The 22,173-nt window shown below is 39.4% G+C and overlaps 1 protein-coding gene across 10 annotated transcripts in view; it reads left to right on the top strand.

Moving 5' to 3' along the window:
- Sytl2 (synaptotagmin like 2) overlaps window positions 1-22,173 on the top strand; it is a 60,300-nt gene that overhangs the window by 3,688 nt on the left and 34,439 nt on the right. For 8 of the 10 annotated variants that reach the window (XM_026384694.2, XM_026384695.2, XM_026384693.2 and 5 more), the window contains exons 2-6: window positions 5,174-5,325; window positions 6,453-6,588; window positions 17,908-17,989; window positions 18,877-18,991; window positions 20,922-21,725. In XM_026384694.2, coding sequence (XP_026240479.2) covers window positions 5,174-5,325; window positions 6,453-6,588; window positions 17,908-17,989; window positions 18,877-18,991; window positions 20,922-21,725 — 1,289 coding nt within the window. The remainder of the gene's footprint in view (window positions 1-5,173; window positions 5,326-6,452; window positions 6,589-17,907; window positions 17,990-18,876; window positions 18,992-20,921; window positions 21,726-22,173) is intronic. The other 2 variants (XM_077797661.1, XM_077797660.1) reach the window with 1 other exon arrangement.

Below are 22,173 nucleotides of genomic sequence, written 5' to 3'. Positions count from 1 at the left end.
TTTCACAAGCCTGCCTGCAAGGAAGCAGCCATCAGGATGGATGTTTTTCTCTCCTCCACCCCTGCCCTCTGTCTCTGTCTACCTTGTCCCCGCCTTCTAAGGGAACACTACCATACACACATATGTAATTTTAGTCTTTTATGGTTTGAAAATGACACACTGTAGAGGTGGTGTTTCCTGTGCTTTGCGTCACACTGCCAGCAGGAAATTGCTGCACATGCCTGTCTGAACACCACAGCAGCACCACGTCCCCAACCCCCATATAGGCAAACCACATCTACAGTGAGGGGCGTTTCTGCAGTAGATACCATCTCAACCACCACCACATCTTATGATTCTCAGCTGCCTCCTTCAGACCTTAAGTTCCTTTTAAATGAAGCCAGTTGTCATTGAAGAACTGACTTCCAGGACCTCTGGCAATGTTTTCTGTGAAAGCAAAGAGGAAAGAAACCATCATTTATCCAGGGACTGCATTGCACACAGAGCTTCCCATACACTTTCTCCTTTCATCCTCAGAACAGTGTAGCTGAATCTGTTCAACAGATGAGGAAATAGGGTGAAGAGGATAAGTGCCCTGCAGGATTAGCACTGATCCAATTCCAAAGCCTGTGCACTGAGCTGCGCCTCAGCTGATTGTGGGGATTGATGCTGTGTCCACTCTAAGAGATGCATTTCATGTCATTTTTCACTGTTAGAAACATTTGCAGTTTGCTTTCAGTTATGTTGGTTTCTAGATTCTCCATCAAAGGTTTCTACCACTCTTTCTACCAAGAAAAAGTCAAGTGTGACAGCTGTCTTAGAAACCAAAATCATGTTTGCTTCTCTGAGGCAGGACAGGGTAGTGGAAAGAGTGCTAGCCGAGAGTTAGGTTGGGCTTCTGGTCCCAGCTCTGTGTGACCTTCAGCCAGTCTCCTAACTTCTCTGGGCTTGAATCATTTCATTTAGAAAGTGAGACTACCTGTGACTATATAAGGTTTCTTTCAGATTTCACAGTCTAAATAAACATCTAAGAGTACTTTCAAATTATACTCTTACCAGCTTGCCCAGAATATATTGGGGGATTAAACAACAACAAAAGACTGGTGAATGGACCAGTCATCTTTCTGGTCAGCCTACTGATTCTCACGGGCAACAGTAGACTAGATAACATCAACCAGGTCCCACACATAATGTTAGGCCTTTGCCTAGTCATGTTGAAGAGCTGGAAGCTGGGTGTGTGCCTATGATCACAAGGAGAAAGGGGGGCGTGGTGGGGAAGATGCTGAAGGTAGAGAGGAAGCATTACTGCTCTTCTGGCTTTCCTCTGTAAGTCCTCACACTCTGTGCACCCAAAAGGGTCAACCTTGGCAGTTAGGGTTGTAGATTTAATTTTTATGCACAATTCCAAGAATGTGCCTGGCATCTGAAAGGGAATTAATGAATGGATAAATGAGTGAACAAATAACCAGACAGGGTTTAGATCTGGCCTTTAGGAGGCAAATTGACCAGCTTATGTAATTGACTAAATTCTTTATATATCTTGTTGAAATTATAAGGACTAAGTGCTATGATGCATGTTAACTGCCAATCATGTGGTTCAGTACAAAGCAGATACTTCGTGTTAGCAAAAGGAATAGGGGGATGGGTAGAGAACAATGGGGACATTCATCAGGGCAGTGTCCTCTCTGGGCCAAAGGCTCTTGGGTTTTCATTCTTGCCACCAGCCCACAGGTAATTGCTGAGATCTTCGCTGTGCTCAGCTCTCTACTAAACACTGTTTGTGTAGAGGATGGTAAAGGACAAAAAGTGTCAGTCCCAAGAAACATACCCTTTGCTCATTTCAACTAGATGGTACAACAATTAGAAAATTCAATGCTAATTTGCTTGGGGCAGTTACAGTTCAGGAAAATTAGGCAATCAATGTGGGTTAGAAGAAAAAAATTTAATAGGATCACAGTGGAATTTTTCCGTGTTCATATCTTTATAAAACTTGGTCTTTGGTATCACACACATGGGGTCATCTATAAATATGACAAATGACTAAGAAAAAGAAAAAAAGGGATTATTAAACATAGTGGCCATGATAGTGTTAGGAAATATGCAAGTGGCACTTATTAAATTTTAAAGAATTCTTTTGCCACTTTATAACAAAGGGGTCAGAAACCCTTTATTACCAAAATGGTACCAGTCTTTTTAGGGGCCATTGTTTCTAGTGGTCTGGTTCTTACAGCCTGTGCTTGTTGTGCACAGGCTGGGGTTTACTGGCAGTCATTTAGGTGAGAGCAGATCAAGAGTTGCACAAAGATTCCTACAAAGTACCTTTCAGTCAAACACAAATAAATGAAGAGAACTGAGGGTTGTTATGCTACAAGGTTTTGTGGTCTCCTTTAGCAAGAATGATGATGGGTACCATATTTTGTGGTGGTTTTTTTTTTTTCTGTTCTGAGGATGTCCTGTCTTACCAGAAGACCCTACATTGCAATGGGGCATGGCTCACGGAACCTTGGCGGTGATAGGCTCTTCATTATCTCTAGCCTGACTCAGGCAGGGTGGCTGCTAGGTACTTATTTGCTCACTGTTTTTTTTCACTCAACAAACAGCTATTATTGGGTATCAGTTCTGTGCCAGGCTCTGTACTATGCTGGGTTACAAAGGTGATTAAGATGTGATCCTTGTCCTTAAGGAGTTTGCTATGTCCACAGATGAGTGGGTGAAACAGATGTGCAAATAGATTACTGGGACACAGTGTGGTGGGTGCTGTAGGGGTGGGGCCATGGGAGCATGGGACAAGGCAAAGGGTGCCCCAGTGCTGGAGCTGGGTCTAAGGATGAGGAGCAACATTCTGAACAGAGAAGCAGGGGGTGGGGATGTCCTGGGAGCTTTCAGAGTTCTTGGCCTCTTTCCACTCTAAAGCACTTTTCAGGCAAACAGTGTGATGAGTTATCTCAGAATTCCTGCCTGGTAGATCCTATGGTCCCTTCTTCACAAGTAAGAAGACTGAAAGTTGATAAAGGCTCCATAGCCTTCCCATGTCCCATCTAGGAAGAATCAGAACTAGAATTTGGACCTAGTTTTGATAACCTTCAAAGCCCATATCTTTCTGCCATATCATCCTCCATTCCTCTAGCATCTACAGAGGTCTCAAAAGAACTGTTTGGAGGACAAAAGCAGTTGAGTGTGTTGGCAAATGTTGTATGGGAGTAAGTGCTGGAAAATGAATCCAAAAAGGTAACTGAAGCCAGGTGGTCTGGGGCCTCACAGGACATTCCTTCAGTGTGCAAGCACAGAATAAATACCCACTCTTTTCTAGACACTTAGCAAAAATGTATTGATTGAATACACGCCCTGGATTCAATTCAGGAGCTCACTCTGGCCAAGGAGAGGCGGGAGGACTTTTCTCCTCTGGAGTTGAACTTGGGCTTGGTCCTGTTGAGAGGAGAAAGAAAAAGCCTCACAAGCAGCCTGACAGGGGTCATCTGCTCTGCTCAAAACCTGAGGCAAGGAGAAACTATCAGAAACCGTAATTAGAAGGATAATGTCTCTCAAGTGATGGTGTGTTGTCACCATTTTGACTTAGAGATACACTGTCATGACAATGTGTGGCCAAGAATTGTGATTGAACATGTTTGGAGTAGGGTCACTTCTTCCTAGGTGATTGGGAGACGAGTGGAAATGCCAGCAGAGAGTGGGTAAATAGATATCTCCAGGCATTCATTTTCCATTATACATCTTGATATCTAGTACTCCTTTGCTCACCAAAGGACATTATTTATTTAAGGGTCTATACAGGTAATATTTTGAGAGCTTATTTAGAATTTTTTTGAGTTAGTTAAATAACACAGGAAGCCCTTTAGAGAGAAGACTCATTGCTAGATCTGGGGTGATTGTCTCCCCACCCCTGTTTTCCCTACTTCCAGCTATGCCTGTGTATACACAAATTACACCAAGCCTTGATGCTACCTTGCTCCATTGCATTCTCTGGCTAAAACAGATTTGCTGCTTTAGGAAGGGTACATATGAGCTTGAACGACAATCATAAAACCCTCTGAGACTTGTGTAGCATGTCATTTTCCAGGAGTTCAGTTTCCTTAAGGCTTTTTGGATACTTTATTCTAAGTATATCTCTGGGGTAAGAAAAGAGATTTTGGATCCTTTTTTTTTATTGAGATAGACTCAGATTTACAATGATTAATTTATTGAAATAGAAGCAGAGGTTAAAAGACTGTTTAACTAGAACAATGTTTTTCTAGTCAGCATGATTTAGAGAAGTTTTAGGATGGTAGCATTTGTTTTTGTTTGTTTTAGGCTTTAGCTTTTCAGTGAACATGAATGATTGGGGAATCCTTAAAAGGAGTATCTGCACAAATGGTATTTGCTTGCCCATTCCTGTTACCATATTTGGTCTACCTGATTCTAGCCCACTAGTTTTGCTTGTTTCCCTAATATTAAGCACAGGGATGACATACCATATTCTTCACAGACTTCTAGGAAAGTCTGATAAACTCACTTCATCAAAATGACAGGACTGATGGGCTGGAAACTATCCCACTAGTTTTTTTTTTTTTTTCTTTTCAGTACTAGAAATTAGACCCAGGGGCCTTCAACCACTGGTCTATATCCCCAGCCCTTTTTATTTTTTATTTTGAGACAGTGTCTTGCTAAGTTATGGAGGCTAGCCTCAAACTTGAGATCCTCTTGCCTCAGACTCCCAAGTTGCTAGGATTACAGGCATGTGCCACCACTCCTGGCGTCACTACCAGTTTTCTTGAGAGTTTCTTACGTGCCAGTCATGTACAGAGGGCTATTTACATGTATTAGCTTAATTCTCAGAGTAACCCCTTTTACAGATAAGGAAATCAATACATAAAGGAAGCTTATATCATCCCTCCCTGGGTTATTTGCGTTTGAAGAGTGGACACAAAGGACTGCAACCAAGACATGAATCTACTCTTGAGAAATATCATACATCATCTGAGGATCATGGTGAAGCCTTTAGGTTTAAAAAATGTTGGCCTTGAAATTTCTGACTTTCCAGTTAAAGGGAATATTTGCTAGTAATCTGGGAGATTTATGGCATAAAATGTTGCGAGCTTCATTTTTCCTGTATGTTTACAAATTTCTTTATGCAGTGTCACAGTGAACTCATTTATTTACTGTGGGTTCTTAGTGAAGTAAATCTCTTTTCCTTTTGTAGGCATTTGCCTGAAAAAATTAAGGATGACCAGCAGCTGAAGAATATGAGTGGCCAATGGTTTTATGAAGCCAAGGCAAAAAGGCACAGAGATAAAATCCATGGTGCCGATATTATCAGAGCATCCATGAGAAAGAAGAGGCTCCAAGTGGCAAGTGAGTTGAATTGGCTGATGTGCTTATAGCTAGCATTTTTTTTCGGGAAGGGAGAGGGGGATGGTGGCGGAATCATTGCTGAAATCTGCCTTGGGAAAACATTTGGAATTATGCTTCCCATAGTGTGTGGCCCTCAACATCCTCTTCCCTGGATTCAGATGGACTAGGGTAGAGCCAAGTAACTCAGTGTTGTGTAGAGGAACACAGGAAGCCCTTTAGGCACCATGTTGAATTGTAGTAGCGTAGATACTCGGGGTATATAAGAGATCTACCACCTCTTCATTGACTTATACTTCTGAAAATTCAGAGCCTTCTGAGTAAGGTAAAAAGGTTTAGACAGGAAGAAATCAGCCTCCTTATTCAATGATCTTGATATTGAGCATTCCTTTGCTCACCAAAGTACATTATTTATTTAAGGATCTATAAATGTAATATTTTGAGAGCTTATTTAGAATTATTTTGAGTTCGTTAAATAATTACTGTGTACTTTCTCTCTAACTCTGGGTTAGTCAGCATAAACCCCTGTCCAAGACTCGCCTGTATGCAAGAAGGAAAATAGCTATTACCTCTGAGTGTCTAATATTATTTCTAACATAGCAGCAGTCTTCTTAGGCATTATTTCCCCAATACTGTGGATGGGGCTCAGAGAAGTTAAATCCCTTTACCCAAGATCATGTTGTTGCCAAATGGCAGAGCTGGGATTTCAGATCCCACAGCTAAACATCATGTTGGATATATTGTAGATGTTCAGTAAATTTACAGTAAGGATGGTACTTCAATCCAATAAGTACCTCATGCCTGGCTATGTACATTCAATCCTGACTGATTAAGATCAGATTAACCTAGAGGCAGTTAGAATTTTGCTCTAACAGCTCCTGGAGTTACCTGCACATTTAAATGTACTCCCATGTTCTTAGGAGACTGTGCTTGGGCAGAGGAGCTGATGTTAAGGGAACCTACTGACTTCTTTCAAAGATGTATTTCTGATCCTAAGACTCAGTGATTGGCTTGGCACTCAGAAGGCCTGAGATTCAGATTTAAGTCCTTAATGATAGGAGCCTATAAGAGAATTGTAGATTGTAGAGGTGAGAGATAAACCTTCCTGCCTTCATTGTTTCCTATTTCAGCGGAGCAGAGTAAGGACAGAGCAACTGAGGCAAAGGAAAGCTGGGTGAATAATGTCAACAAAGATGCTTTCCCTCCCCCAGAGCTAGCTGGTGCTGTAGAAGAGCCAAAAGAAGATGGAGCACCACCAAGCCCAAGGTGAGGCAGAGCTTATTAGGAGAGCTGCTGCTTGAAGGGGGTTTCATGGCTTGGTATGTTGTATGGGCAAAATGTGGGCTATGAATATAAATGCTGGGCTGGTGTCATGGACATGTGGAAGTGGGTAGTGTTGAGAGAATTCTGGATCCTCTTGGAAACAAAGCCTAAATTGCTGAATCTTAAAATTAAAATGCTAAATGGTGATTTCTTTCAGCACCAGCAATAGCTGTTTTTCATTTATACTAAAATTTCTCTTCAGAATAGGACAAAATGTTCCAAAATGAATACAGGGGAATAAGTCATTTCCCTCAGAGAGCAAGAAATAACGAGAGTCTAACCTATGGTAGAATGGAACAAGCTCAAGCACAAGAACCAGACGGACATGAATTCAGAACTTAAGCCTACCATTTATAAATGATGTGACAATGGGATGTCATGGTCAATAACCTCTGAGTCCGCTGCCTTTTGGGTATATAAATAGGAATATAAATAGGAATAATATATACCCAAAAGGCAATGGTGAAAACTAGTGTGTAGAATACCTCAATTTTTCAGTTGTGATTTTTTTTGTTTTGTTTTCCATACATGTTTTCATCTGGTCAATTAAAATGTTCATCTGACATCCTTCCTAAGAGGTAGCCATTTGTGAGACTAAGTTGCCACAGACTTTTGAGCCATGGTGATTTGCTTTTAGGTGTTTCAGAATTTTCCCATTAATGTCTGTCCCTTTAGAGTACAGTGGATACCCTTTGGTGGAAGGGGCAGTTGCATATCATCTTTAGATCTTCAGTCAAGACGATTCAATTCAGAGCCTACAGTTGGGATGGAGTTGATTAATTTGCTGGTGGGACAGTCTCTGAGCTAGAGTGCAAGACTAAAGGGCCTGGGGTCAGAGATATTCCCAAATAGATAATAGGTGAGGGGAAGGGTGTGCAGTATAGGTATCTCTACGCATTTCAGAGTCAAAGATGAGGAAAGTTGGATAATGGACACTGACTCTATTAAAGTACCTATTATTAACCCATTTTCCAATGGTTTCCCATGAATGGTGGGCTCCCCTGTATCTCCCCAGGATGATTTGTAATGTTCTCTTTTATGTGAGTTTGGCTAGAAGGTAAAACATCTCAGTAGTAATTACTAATTGATACTATGACCTTGCAGTAGTACTGATTCAAATTCCTGGACTTTTATTTCTACAGCTGTAAAATGGAATAATAATAGCATGCTAATATGATTATTGGCAAGTTAATTAGCTAGTGAATATAGAATCTTAATGCAGTCTATAGCACATAGTGAATACTCAATAAATGGAAGCATGGGCTATCAAATATAAACAGATATTTCAGGAAACACAAGAAAGGGTGTGAGGAGCATTCTATTCTTGCCCCCTTCGTGTCTCACCATCTACCAAGTGCTTGCAATCCCTCTAATGGATGAAGGCCTTACTTTCATAAAGAAAGATGAGACCTGAAGTATTAGAAACCTGGGGAGAAAGAACACAGTCATTTAGATTCCCCACCAAGGAGCTGAGTGTGACTCTTAAGAGCCAGGTATAACAGGGGCAGAGGAGCACCTCAGCATCGACTAGCTGAGGGAAGAAGGATCAAGTACCACTGAAGAGGAAAGAAGATTTGGGGACATCAGGGATTCACTTAACTCATTGCACAGTTTTATTTTGTCAGTCTTCCAATTCTCCTTACAAGAACTCTTCCATATCAAAGGGCTTGAGGGACAGCGGAGCCCACCTCATTTTTCTCTTGACTCCATGGGACTGGTGGGCATTCCCTCAGTCTTTCTTGCTTTGAGGATAATAACTTCCATGATTTGCATCTGCATTATTTTCTGCATTCCTTGTGTGACTGCTTACAAATCTTTGGGGTTTTATTTGTAAATCAGAACAGAGTTACCTGCCTGACTAGGATATTGTGAGATTCAATGAAATAAAGTGTGGGAATCACTTAGGATTTCCCAGGAAGAAGGAAGGTTGACAATTTCCAGGTGGCATTATAATGATGTTATTACACGGATAAGCATGGTCAAGAAGGCAAGTATAAAAGTGTTAGATGTATCCAGCATGTTTTGCTCATTAAAGAGCAACCCTATAAGATGTGGCATGGTGCTAATCACTTAGAATTGTAGGAGGAGCTACTTTTTACTTCCTCCTTTCCAAGTCAGAAATGACTGCTTTACTTGGTATTAAATTCCTGCGGTGTTTCTTATACTTTAACCTTTGTGAATTGGGTGTGGTAAGTGTATTTGTACTTTCAGACTAAGTGAGTTTCAATGGAATGACTCAATACCTGTTAATATTTTCTTAGCCAGGAGTTAGGAAGTGTGAGGCCACAGTGGCTGAATATTGCCAGCTCTGAAGGAGTTTTTCCAATAGGCTTGGTGCCATGGTCCTTCTTTCTTTCGTGGAAACAATTCTGTGGGGCCCTCTCCATGAAGAGTTATAACATTATGGGTACCCAGCATGTAGTCAAGCTTTAGCAGCTACCACATTCTTTCTGAACTCCCTTTTGTTTGCACCTGTAGCACTAGGAAGCAGAGGTTTATGAGCAGAGGATAAGGTTCCCTTTAGAGCAGCAAACACTCACAGTTCAAATCCTGATTATTGACTTTCAGCAAGGCAGTATCAGTTGGATCAGCACTTCATAAACTAGTGAAGGACCTGTTTAAAAATTTTTATTTCTAATCATTATAGATTGTCACCTTTCATAAATTATAAAACTGAAATGCAGAAAGCAATGAACCACTGATCATGTGGTGGAATATCTCAGAAAATAGCTATAAATGATTCCCAACATACACTCTCCATTTCTGTACTTTTTCATTGCGAATCAGTGATAAGTTCATGGATTGACACTGGTCCATGAACCACATATTTATAGTACCTTGTGTCACCCTTCCCAAATAATTGTTGAACATGTGCACAATAAGCCACAGGACTTGGCTGAGTCAAGGTGGGGAGTACAGAATAAAGATTTAAGCAGCTCTTCCCACATGAGTCAGGATCCTGCTTATATAATGTGTCCTGACTCTAGAGGCAGGTCTGTTCTGGGACAAGAAGCCCCTTCTTTGTCACTTGAGGTTACAAGTTCTGTGAAACAAGTTTGGGTGCTCTGGGTATAGAGAGTCTAGTAGCCTCTACTGACCAGGGCCTTAGATCTCTATAACTGGTACTTCCTTAGACTGATGACCCTGGAGATATACTGACCACCTCCCCTCTCCTTCCCTCTCCTCACCTCCCTTCCCCTCTCCTCCTCTCTCCTCACCTCACCTCCCTTTAAGACTATCTCTTTAAGGACTGGCCCCTTGGCTAGTTTATATTGTCTTGGCTCTGCAGCTACAAACAGGCCAGCTCAGACCTCTGAAAAAATGATAGTTACCCAAGTATGCTCCAAGCTTTCCAGTTCTTTCCTCCTTCTGGCTTCTCCTCTTCTACCCTTCTCTATCCCACACCCCTTAGTTGCTTGATGGTGGTTTCCTTTCTCCTTGAAGGGATCTAACATGAATTCTACCCTAAACAATATTTGCCTTTTAAAAATAACTTGAGCCTGTATAGCTGGAAATTTTAAACTTCTTTCCTTTTTTTAGTGGTCACCTTACTGAAACATGAGTATAGACTTGTTTATACTGTCCTAACATGCAGCTCAAGTCCTATCATCTGGCATTTAGCATAGATGAGGACATTACAGCAAGGCGGAGATTGGATATCTGCCAGGTGCTTGGCTCCCATATTATGCAGACTTTTCTATTAGAAAAATTCTTGGTTCTAATGGTTTCCAAAAAATTTAAGAATTATCTTAAGCATCCTGATAAAGAACAGAATCTTCAACCAAAAGAGGCAAGTTCATAGGTGGAAAAAGAGTTATATTAAGAGTATTGGGCATCTCAGTGCCCTGACAGTGCACTAAGAAAGCAGCCCTAGTAACAGATATCATCAGTCAGAGATTAGTGACTGTTTTTTGTGGTAGCAAAAGTATCTAGAGAGCTGGGTGCGGTGGCACATACCTGTAATCCCAGTGGCTTGGAGGCTGAGGCTGGAGGATTGCAAGTTCAAGTCAGCCTCAGCAACTTAGTGAGGCCCTAAGGAACTTATAAAATGCTGTCTCTAAGTAAAATTTAAAAGGTGGAGTGGTGGCTGAGGATGCAGCTTAGTGGTTAAACATTCCTAATTTCACTTCCTGATATATATATATTAGCCAGGGATATACAGTTGGCCAACCTGAGCCACTGAAAAAAGAGGCCAGAAAAAGTATGAGAGATGTGGAGAAAAGTAGGAAAAAGAAAGATAATATGTATGAATGGTGAAAATAGAAGCGTTAATCCATATGTTGCTTAATTTTGCTTTTAGGATATTTATTGGAAATAAAGTATTTAAATACTCTTATGGGCAACTGATTGAAAGCACTGATTTGTACCTTGCTTGCATTCATTCTTTGGGTTACTAGTTCATTTTTAATACAGTCATTTATTTGGTTAGTCAACATTATTGAGTATTTAATTGTATACATCATGGTAATGAAGAGTTCAAAGGTGACTAAGGTCTGGTCCCTGTCTTTGAGGAGTCCATTGTTTGGAGGAGAGGCTGACACATATAATTATAAATTGTGATTGGTGTGACAACAGTATTTAAAAAGCCATGAAAGAGCTGGGTGCGGTGGCATACACCTGTAATCCCAGCAGCTCCAGAGGCTGAGACAGGAGGATTTCGAGTTACAACCAACCTCAGCAACAGCGAGGTGCTAAGCAATGCAGTGAGAACCTGTCTCTAAATAAAATATAAAACAGGGCTGGGGATGTGGCTCAGTGGTCAAGTGCCTTGAGTTCAATCCCTGGTACCAAAAATAAAGGCCATAAAAGAACAAATAGCAGTGCTGTGTCCAGTGTAGGGGAGGGATTGTCTGGGAACTTCTGGAGGTGGTTGTATTTGAGGTGATTCTTGAATGATGAAAAAGGCTATGGTAGACACAGGGAGAGGATGGTACCGGCATGGGGGTCCAGTAAGGACTGGCATGCTGGAGACCTGGAAGCGTTCTGGCATGGCATTCTCTCTCTCTCTCTCTCTCTCTCTCTCTCTCTCTCTCTCTCTCTCTCTCTCTCTCTGTGTGTGTGTGTGTGTGTAAGTGTGTATGTGTTGGACACATGTGTAGAAAGAAACTGGTATCAGATGGCAAAGAGTCTTGTACAGAGGCCAAAAGGCTGGGCTTATCCTTTAAGTCACAGGAATCACCAAGTGACTTTTTTTTTTTTTTTTAAATCAAGTTTACTTTTTATCGCCATCCTTTTGGCAACTGTGTAGGTTGGTGTCTTACAGTTAAAATAGGACATTATAAGGAAATGGAGAAAGAAGGAGACATGACAGAGTTGTAGAGGTGAGATTAGAAGGAATTTGAAGAATTTATAGGCACACAGAAATATATAAGAATTGCTATAGGATATTTGGGTTATTAGGTGAAGAGGTTCTGAACTGTGGTCTGTATGCCAGAATTATCCAGGGAATTTTTAAAACTCCAAATTCCCAGGACTGAGTATCACTGCTTTGCTCTCTCAGAGTTGAAGGCCTGAATTCTTCTCACTACTGTGTCCTAATCATCTAACTTCGTGTGCGTCTGGCACATGGTAGGTTCCCAGTAAAAACAAAAGAATGCCCTTACTCTCTCTTATTGGACTTCATTGTACTTAGCACTGCATGAAATCATGTTGATTTTCATGTGTGGGTGTTGTTCCCTCTCGCAGGTCCATTAGGAAAAGGACTTTTCATTCCCTGTGTATTTTTCTTGTTTTGTTCACCACCCTAATCCTAGCACTTTGAATAGTGCCCAATACGTATTTTGTAAAATGAGTTGAATGAAGAATAGGGAGAGACTTGGGTGAGTGAATAAATTAATGAATATTTGATGAGATAATGATTAAATGGTGAGTGAGGAGTCATGAGGAAACAAATGAGTGAATAAAGGAATGACCAAATGAAGTGGTTTGGATCCCATAGAGGAAGTAGAGAAAAGAGAAGAGAAAGGAAACAAAATTAGGAAGTAAGAACAGAATTAAAGCATCTGGATTGCATGGCTTTGCTTTACTAAGAATCTCTCACTTCAGAAGTATCACCATGAGCACTGATGATTATAAGAAGATGGAGGATTTGAAAGTCTTCTCAAATTTGTAGGACTCTGAAAGAAAAGCATTCAAGATGGAGAACTAGAAGGCATAGAGGTTGGGGGGCGGGGGCTTGGCTGCTACAGAGGTTCAGAATATATGTTAGTCAAAAGCAGCTCCAGACAATGTTTCCAAAGTGAGTTCAGTATAAATACTTCATTATTTTCATTCCATGGAGTTGATAGGTTTACTTCTGAGCCCTTATCTATGAAATAGTGATAAAATGAGGAGTTTTCTTATAAGCAAAACTACGCATCTGCATCTAACACTGTTTTTGTCAAATTAAAACAAAATTTTGTAAGTCAGTGTATTTAACCAGAATGCTGGTCTGAGCTTCACTGTCTGTGCTTGTGTGATGCTTCTGCCCAATCTCTCTCTTAAGCTTTGTTGAATGGGAACCAACCAATTAAAATCACATCTTTAGCTCTGAAATGATGTCGTTGTCCCCACTAATGCGTCTTCCTGGAAGGTTTTTGTTTGTATATGTCCATTTCTCCCATCCAGCAGGAGAAGCTCCTTGCCTTACCCTCAGTGATAATATCAGTATAAGGTACCTAGCCTACTCTCAGTGGTAGGGTAGAAATTGAGCCAATCTACAGGACAATGCATCTGATAGTTTTCTTTAGTACTGATAGCAAATATAATAATATGAAGATTGCATTTCTAGGAGGTAAGGCCTATAGAGTCACATATATCAAGCTCTTTAGAGAATATTTAATCCTAACGGATCTTGTATTTACTCAAATTGTGGTAGAAATAATTTCACTGAGAAATCAAAATGCCTCATATATAAATGGATCAGGGAGAGGGAGAAGTTTTGAAAGAAAGATACTGGAAAAAAAAGATTGATCAAATTATATTATGTACATGTACAAATATGGCATAAGGATTCCTATTACTAGGTATGATGATAATGCATCAATTAAAAATGTTTTAAATGCCTTATACACTGATGGGAATAATTGTGCTCAATAATTCTTTAGCATGAACTGTGGTAGCACTAGAAGACTATGTGTGTCCACAAATAATATTTTACCAAAAAATAATACTGACCGAAAGGGCATATCATAACATATTTTTTAATTTGCTTCCCTCACTCATCCCTGAGCCTTACTCATCATTTCTTGATTTGTTTATTCGTTCAAGCTTCATTGAGTGTGAACACAGTGCTGGGTGCTGGGGATGAGACACAGCATGAGCTCCCAGGGAACTTACCATCCAAAGGGAAAGATCAAGACAAAAACATGTGGAAGAAGAAAAAAAAACTTGCAGAATTGATTTCTGGTTCTATAAATATTATCATCATCTAATATTTTAATAATCTTCTTAACAAAGTAAAACTAATTTTGTCTAAGTACTACTTATTGCAAGCCCTTTTTGAATAATGCCTGAAAGGAGAAAGTTACAGAGCATGGGGTATAGAATTAAGTTTGTTCACAGTTTAAAAATCTTATCATATGGAGTGTATTGGGTGACTTTTATATTCTAGACACAGTCTACCACCCTCTGGGAGGAATTCTAAGAAAGACATAGTATTTATCTATAAAGAAACTGCATTCTCTTAGGAAAAATGATGCATTCATATATAAAGATCTGACCACAATAAAACAAATAGTGTCAGGCATGGAACATATTTCTAATATGAAATACCAATAAAATATGCTGTAATAACTGGGATAAGGGAGATTCATAATCAGCTGGGATGATCCAGGCAGTGAGACTGAGACTGGATTTGAAGATGACAGGGATTGTTTTTGGCAGAGGGAGGGGCTGGGGGGCTGATTGAGTGGAAATAGCAGTCAGGTGAGGTTCTAGGATAAGATGTAACTGGACTTTTTTTTTTAATATGAATGGTCAACAGAGGAGGAGGAGTGGGAATGTATATTGGGGGTAGATGATGGTTTTTCTCTAGTGCCTTGCTGAGTAGTTCCAACTGAATTTCACAGGCTTTGGGGATCCAGGGTAAGGTAGTGAGCAGAAGCCAGGACCCTGGGTTGTGTTTTGGACCGTTCCAGCGTAGTGGTGGTATACTGAATGGATTAGGGGAGTGGAGCTTTCAGAGACCACATATGAAGTGCATACAGTTGACAAAAATAAGGGAGTTGCCAGTACAGGTGACAAAGAAGAACAGATGTGAGAATCACTGAAATAAAGCACCCCTGGCACTTGACTTCAGTCTTTTTTGCCATAAACCACTGCTTTAATAATGCAGGAAATCAGAGACAGAAAAGCCTACCACTGCTATTTTTGCCTCTGGAATCAGACACCTGGACTCAAATCCCCAGCTCTTGCACAAACTAATTTTGTGACTTTCAGTAGGTCATATAACCTCTTCAAGCCAGAGTTTTCTAACAAGTGGGGAGAATGACACATGCCACATAATGTTGCAAGAATCAATTGAGAATAAGATGGTTACTGCAATGATCATTGCTTAATAAAGGACAGGCAAACAAAACATTGTAGTATTCCTTGAGGGAAGCAAAGCTACTAGGAAGTAGCTGTGTTTTTGGATAGAGTCTGAGGCAAAAGACTCTAGGTTTAATTTTTTCATTTAAACTGACTGTGACCTGTAACTAACCAAGTTTCCTACCCCCATCCCATTCCCCCCCCCATCCTAACCACAAGGTAACCCCATGAATACTGTGTGTTTCTGGCATTGTGGTGTCTGTCCATGTGTTCTGACTGCTTTGTTTCTTCCTTTCCCCCTACCCCACCAAATAGCATGAACAAAGACATTTTGTTTAGCACCTAAATAATCTGCTTCATTGTTGGCAAAAACAAAAACAAAACACAGATTAAAAACAAACAAACAAAAAACCCTGGCCATATGTCTGATGCCGCCTTCACCAGTCATGTCCTAGGGACTGTGCAAAACATAAAGATGGTCAAGTTTCTCTTGAGTGATTTCCCGGTTTACTATAAATGATAAGATATGTACATACAGAATGAGGAGGCATAGTAGACATGAAATGCAGAGGTGGATAGAATTCAGTAGGAAAGAGACTGGATTCACTTCCAGGAAGGAGGATCAATATGATGTACAGTCTGAGCAGTTGAGGCTAGGACCTGAAAGTGTAGGAACCAGATTCCAATGAGCAGAGGAAAAAGAATGTAGAGGTTCTACTTATCTTCTGGGCTTGGGGAGCAAGAAGGGGAAAGGAGGACAATGTGTGTTCCATGAAAACCCTAACTACTAGCGCTTGGCTCAGGTCCTCTCATTACATCACTATTTACCAAGGTAAATCATACAGAACACTGAGAAACTGAGTATAGTATTTGCCATAAGGATGTTGTTCCTTTTATTACTCACTCGCTTCTTAAAATGATATTTAAGAGATATTGCTTTTCAGTTCTTAGTTATGGCTATTTTAACTGTATGAACACTAATTCTATCCATGACCAGTTTTTTTTCCCACATTTCCTGCTAGATAACTTAGCTCAAGTTTGTGTCTTCCTATTACAGCAACAGAGGACTCCTATAATGTGTCTTTTTGTCCAAATTCTGGTTCTTTTGTTAAGTTCCTCCTCTGTTCCCTGCCATTCCCCTCTTATCTCTTTCCCCCACTTTCCTCCATGCAATCAGGCTGTATTTGATATTTGTCTATTTCATCTGTTATAATTCCTTTCTGAAACAATTAGAAAGGTGATGAAAGGAAGAATGTCTTCCTTAAGAGTTCAGCCTTAGCTAGTCCCAGAGATAGTGGTACTGTAATCCCATTTACTCTGAAGGCTAAGGCAGGAGGGTTCTAAATTTAAGACCAGTAATCCCATTTACTCTGTAATCCCATTTACTCTGAAGACTGAGGCAGGAGAATTCTAAATTTAAGACCAGATTCAACAATGTAGCAAGACCTGTTTCAAAGTAAAAAATAAAAAGGATGGAGCGGAGTGGGGGACATGTAATTCAGTGATACAGTGCTTGCCTAGCATGTGGGAGGTTATGGATTCTGTTCCCAGTAACGTCGTGTATACACACGAACACACATACATACATAAACACATACACACATACATGCACACACGTGCACGTGCACAAACAAATTCAGTCTTTTCCTTTCCTGGAACTAACTGTATAAAAATTGTGCTTGATTTAGAGGTAAGGAAAGGAAGTGAGGCTGCAGGCATATATAGCCCACATATTTAGTGACAGTAATCTTGGGTACATTTCCATTGCCTTGCAACAAATTGCTCCTCTCCTGGGCCTTCAATTCTGGGGAAAGCCAACTCCTTAGGTATTTTCCAAGCTCTTTACTATTGATGTCACTGAGAGAACAGGTGGTGTTTAACAGTGATTTCAGCCAATAATGACTTCATCTCTTATGCCCAAGGCAAAGCCACTGGAGCAGACAGTCTGAACAGGTTGTTTTTCTTCCCCTCAGGGGTCTCTTTGACCCTCTTTTTCCCTTCTTACTCAGAGTGGAGGGAGTGGTGCTCTGGAAGGAGCCTGTTCAACTCACCTTCCTCCTTCTCTCTGGCCTTACTCTCACTCAGGGCTGCCCTATTTCTGGGATGGGAATTAGTCTAGAGAATCCTCCTCATTTCTCCACACTAGCTCCAGGCATCAACTCTCCCACCATCTTCTCCATGCTCTATTTCTCTCTATTTCTTTGTATTTGAATAAGCACTCACCTGGCCAGCTTGGATAAGTGAGTGGAAAGGGCCCAGTAAGTTGCCCAAACCCACCAGCTTTTCTGCACAGCTTCTCTGACCTACTCTTTTCTGTCCCTTTTCTGAGTGGCTTGTCTCATCGGATCCTTTTCTTTGGTGCATTGCTATTCTGGCCTTGCCTTATGGAATTGAGCCACAAATATTGGGGCTTTATTTTAGCAATGAAATCAATTGCTCATTTTCTAGCCTGTGACTAACTCTTAGCTTCTAATTTTGAGATAAGTGAGTTCATTTCTACAGATTTAACTTGTGAAACTTTTGCACACTGTGATAAAAGTTTCATGTTTCCTGGATATTTTTGTCTTATACTTTCCTTTCATTTATGTGCCACCATTACCTTTGCCTAAGTTCCAAGTCCCTTTCCCTGCCTGGTGGTTTGGTTTTACAAACTTCCTCTCCTATCCTACCTTAATAGCTTTTGACTCAAGAGGCAAGATGTATGCTTCCTGAAAGGGTGAGGATTTGTTGTCTGAATTACTAATTTTTTTGCAGTCCCAGTGTGGTGAATCCAGCTTCTACTGTAATTGATATGACCCAGGAGAACACAAAGAAATCAACTGGATCTCCAGCTAAGGTAGATTCAGCCCAGTCTCCAAAAACCTCAATTTTGGTGGGAATGCCTTTTTTTTTTTTTAATTCTATCAAAGCACCATGAAATAAAGACAACTTTGTAGTACTTTTCTTTTTGTACAAGATATATGTAATTTTTACTGTTTACTGTAAGAAATTACTTGCAGTGGATAAATTGATGAATACTATGTTTTTTTTTTTTTTGCAGAAGACCCAGATTTTTTGTCCCAGCAAATAAAAAGTCTGAAGCTATTTGATGCTGTTTGTTTTAGGCATATGGAATGTGACTTATTAGTTCTACTTCAGTCCTTATTTTTAATGATAGCTTCCTGAATCTGTTAGAGTTTTAATCCTGGGAGGAAATTGCCAATTAGTGAAACTGTAGATAGTAAACACTGATATTTATTCAGTTTTATATTAATTATGAAAATATCAATTTACTAATACCTTTTCTGTCATTAGAACTGAACATAACTATGAGTGAAACACTTCAAGGTAACTAAAGCATCTTCTAAATCTTTAGGAAAGATTAATCGCCATTGTTTTTCCTACCTTTTGGTAGAAAGAGCACTGGTGGGAATCTGAGCTGTTTACAGATCCAGGTTTGCTTTAACCTTGACTAATCTTTGATATATCCAGGGCCATGTTTTCTCACCTATAAAATGTGGTATTTTGATTTGAATGCCCATTTCTGATCCTTTATTTTTGGTCTTGTATATGATAGTTCTGCACTAACCAGATAATCAGCTTCCCCCCACCCCCCCAAAAAATGCCAGATAATAAAATTGTCTGAATAAAACTATCAAATATTAGAGATGATAAGCATTTGCTAACACTGAGTTGCTGCTATGGTATTTAAACTAAGTTTAATAAACAACATTTTTTTTCCAGCAAAGGAAGAATCCATTTAATAGCCCTAAGTTGCCAGAAGATCACTTATCACCACAAACCCAAAATGAGCAGTCAAAAAATGGAAGAGCTGGTTTATTTCAGATTTCAAAAGAGGGTAAATATTATTTTTAAGGACAAGATATTTTTATCTTTACTATCTGAATTAAGGGAAATTCTCAGAGTTCCTTTCACTAAAATAACTTCCCAGAGAAAGTAAAAAGAACTGATGGTTTTCTTATTCCACTATGCCTATTGGTTTCTTCTCTGGGGGAGAGGAAGCAGTTTTAGAAACTGGAAGTCTCTGCATTCCGGTGGTGGAGCTGCTGCTGCTTATGTGACCTCCAAGCCTTGGGTTCCCACATCAGTAAACCGGGAAATTTGACAAAGAGCATTTAGTCTTTAACCTAAAAGTATTTGTTGATGCCTACCATGTGCTGACAGTTGTCTGTTTAAAGAGGTTACCTTATTGAAATGCTTTTCAGTGTCATATATAACAAATTAGAATAATAATAATAAAAGGCCACTTGGCAATGTTAAGATCTTTTAATCTGCAATTATTAGCCCAGGTGCCCAGGAACATTTGATCAAGTTTTCGAGTTAATTGATTGAAGCTTGTCTCTTACAGAATTTTGCTGTTCTTATATACCATTAAAAGGAAATACCAGATAATTCAATCTCTTCAAAACCAGATATAGGAATTAAAGATTAGTCGGGGTAGAAAATTAACAAATGAACAGTGGAACTAGGGGTGTCAATTATCCTGTTTTAATATTAGTATATTTTTCCATGAGGTATACTTTATAGTATATAAACTATTTTGTAGAAAAAAAATCACTTGAACTTGTTACTTGTTTGTTTTTTAACTTTTGGACAAAATATTTTTGTTTTAGGTGTCAGGATTTTTTTTAATAAAAGATTTTTTTTAGTTGTATATGAACATAATATGTTTGTTTGTTTATTTTTTTATGTGGTGCTCAGATGAAACCCAGTACCTCACACATGCTAGGCAGGCATTCTACCACAGAGCCCCAGCCCCAGGATTTTCTTTATTTTTAAATACAAGTTACATTTTCTGATTTTAAAACAAGAATTTTTAAAGTGATTTCTATGTTTTTCTGTAAGGCTCCTTTGAGAAATTTTCAGTTTTTTTTAACTTTATATTAAATATAAAATACCACAAAGTATTAAAGCACAGCAATTTAAATATGCAGTCTATCTACAATGCAATGAACTTCATCAGTTTGTTTTTTTTTAAAGAGAGAGAGAGAGAATTTTTTAATATTTTTCAGTTCTCGGCAGACACAACATCTTTGTAAGTCTTTTTTAAAAACTTTATATTAAATATAAAATACCACAAAGTATGTAAAGCACAGCAATTTAAATATGCGGTCTATCTACAATGCAATGAACTTCATCAGTTTGGTTTTTTTTTAAAGAGAGAGAATTTTTTAATATTTATTTTTCAGTTCTCGGCGGACACAACATCTTTGTTTGTATGTGGTGCTGAGGATCGAACCCAGGCTGCACACATGCCAGGCGAGTGTGCTACCGCTTGAGCCACATCCCCAGCCCAACTTTATCAGTTCTTAAATAGACTTTGCTTTTTAGAGGAGTTGTTTTAAAACAGTATTGAGCTGAAGGTACACATATTACCCATGTATACTCTATCTCTCCTGTTATTAACATTCCCCATCACAATGGTAGTTTTTTGTAACTGATAAACTATTTTGAGGCATTATTTTCACCCAAAGTTGATAGTTTACACATTGAGGATCACTGTTTGTGTAGTATACTCTATGGGCTTGGACAAATGTATAATGATATGTATCCACCATCAGATCACAGAGTACTTTAATTGCCCTAAGAATCCTCTGTGTTCTGCTGCATGAATTTTTAAAAGCTTTTCATATTAGGTCTTCACTTAGGCTATCTACTGTCTTTACTATTTTAATATTCTTTGCTAAATATAGACTAAGTTTATGAGTATTTTAAATTGTAGAGCTGCTCTCCATTTAATACATTACCTAATATATTTTTATTTTCAGGTGAATTGCCAGAGTCAAAAGAAAAGTCATCTATCTCTGATATTTCAAGCCAAAAATTAGATAAATCAAAGCAGACGGTGCTAGCTGGGCCTGTGAATGGGTCCCAAATCAAGGCTCCAGTCCCCAAAGCCAGAAAATTTATCTACAAATCAGATGGTTTAAAACAAGATGATAAACAGTCTTTTCCTAGACAAAGGTCAGACTCTATGAGTGCAAGAGGGGCTCCAAGAGGGATCCTCAAGCGTAACTCCAGTTCCAGTAGTACAGACTCGGAAACTCTTCGTTTAAGTTACAACTTTGAACCCAAAAGCAAAATCGTGTCATCTGGCCTAACCATCCATGAGAGAATTTCTGAGAAGGAGCATTCTTTAGAAGATGACTCTTTCTCAAACTCATTGGAGCCATTAAAGCATGTGAGATTCTCTGCAGTGAAAGATGAACTTCCTCAGAGTCCTGGGCTAATTCATGGCCGGGAAGTGGGAGAATTTAGTGTTTTAGAATCTGACAGGTCAAAGAATGGAACAGAAGATGCAGGAGACTCAGAATTTCAGGATGACCCAAAGCCCTCCCAGTACAGAAAGCCTTTTCTTCCTCATCAGTCCGCCTCAAGCCCAAGTGGATCAAAAAATGAAGCATATCAGCCAACGATTTCTGGTTCTGTTCCAAATAATGGGCCCCATTCACCCTTGGAAGTTCTAACTGCAAGACCACAGACCATTGAGAACTTGCCCACCACCAATAAACACCAAGCTAAAGCGTCAGAATTAACAAGGCTTGAATCAGAATTGTCCCCAAATCCTGCTGGTAAGAGAGTTGTCACAACCAGTTTATAAAAATTGATCCAGTAGGGTTGGAATGGTCAGTTAGCTAACCCTGTAAAAGATCAATTTGCCTCCTACGCATTTCAGCTCGGATTCAGACAGAGGCCCCTGGGGAATACATATAAGTCTAAATGGATTTGGAGGCTTTCCTCAATCACCAGTATTACTAAAAGAACCAGGACAACATAGTTTCTAGTCCATTATATTCAACCCTAAAAAAAAAGCCTAGCCACGTTAATTATTTAAACAAATGACAATGTTTTGAGTTAAATCTAGATGTATATATAGAGTGAGAACTAAAGAAATTGCTAATATTTTTACACAGAGTAAATATATCATTATCTAATGTAAATTTATTATCATTTTACTGAAGTTTGGTTTCTCCTATAATCACAAGAGAACCTTCACTTTCTTAACCTCAAAGGATGGGA

Source organism: Urocitellus parryii, chromosome 4 (assembly GCF_045843805.1).
Source record: "Urocitellus parryii isolate mUroPar1 chromosome 4, mUroPar1.hap1, whole genome shotgun sequence".
NCBI lineage: Eukaryota > Metazoa > Chordata > Mammalia > Rodentia > Sciuridae > Urocitellus > Urocitellus parryii.
Note: the sequence above shows the minus strand (reverse complement) of the source record. Positions and strands in the feature narration are given on the sequence as shown.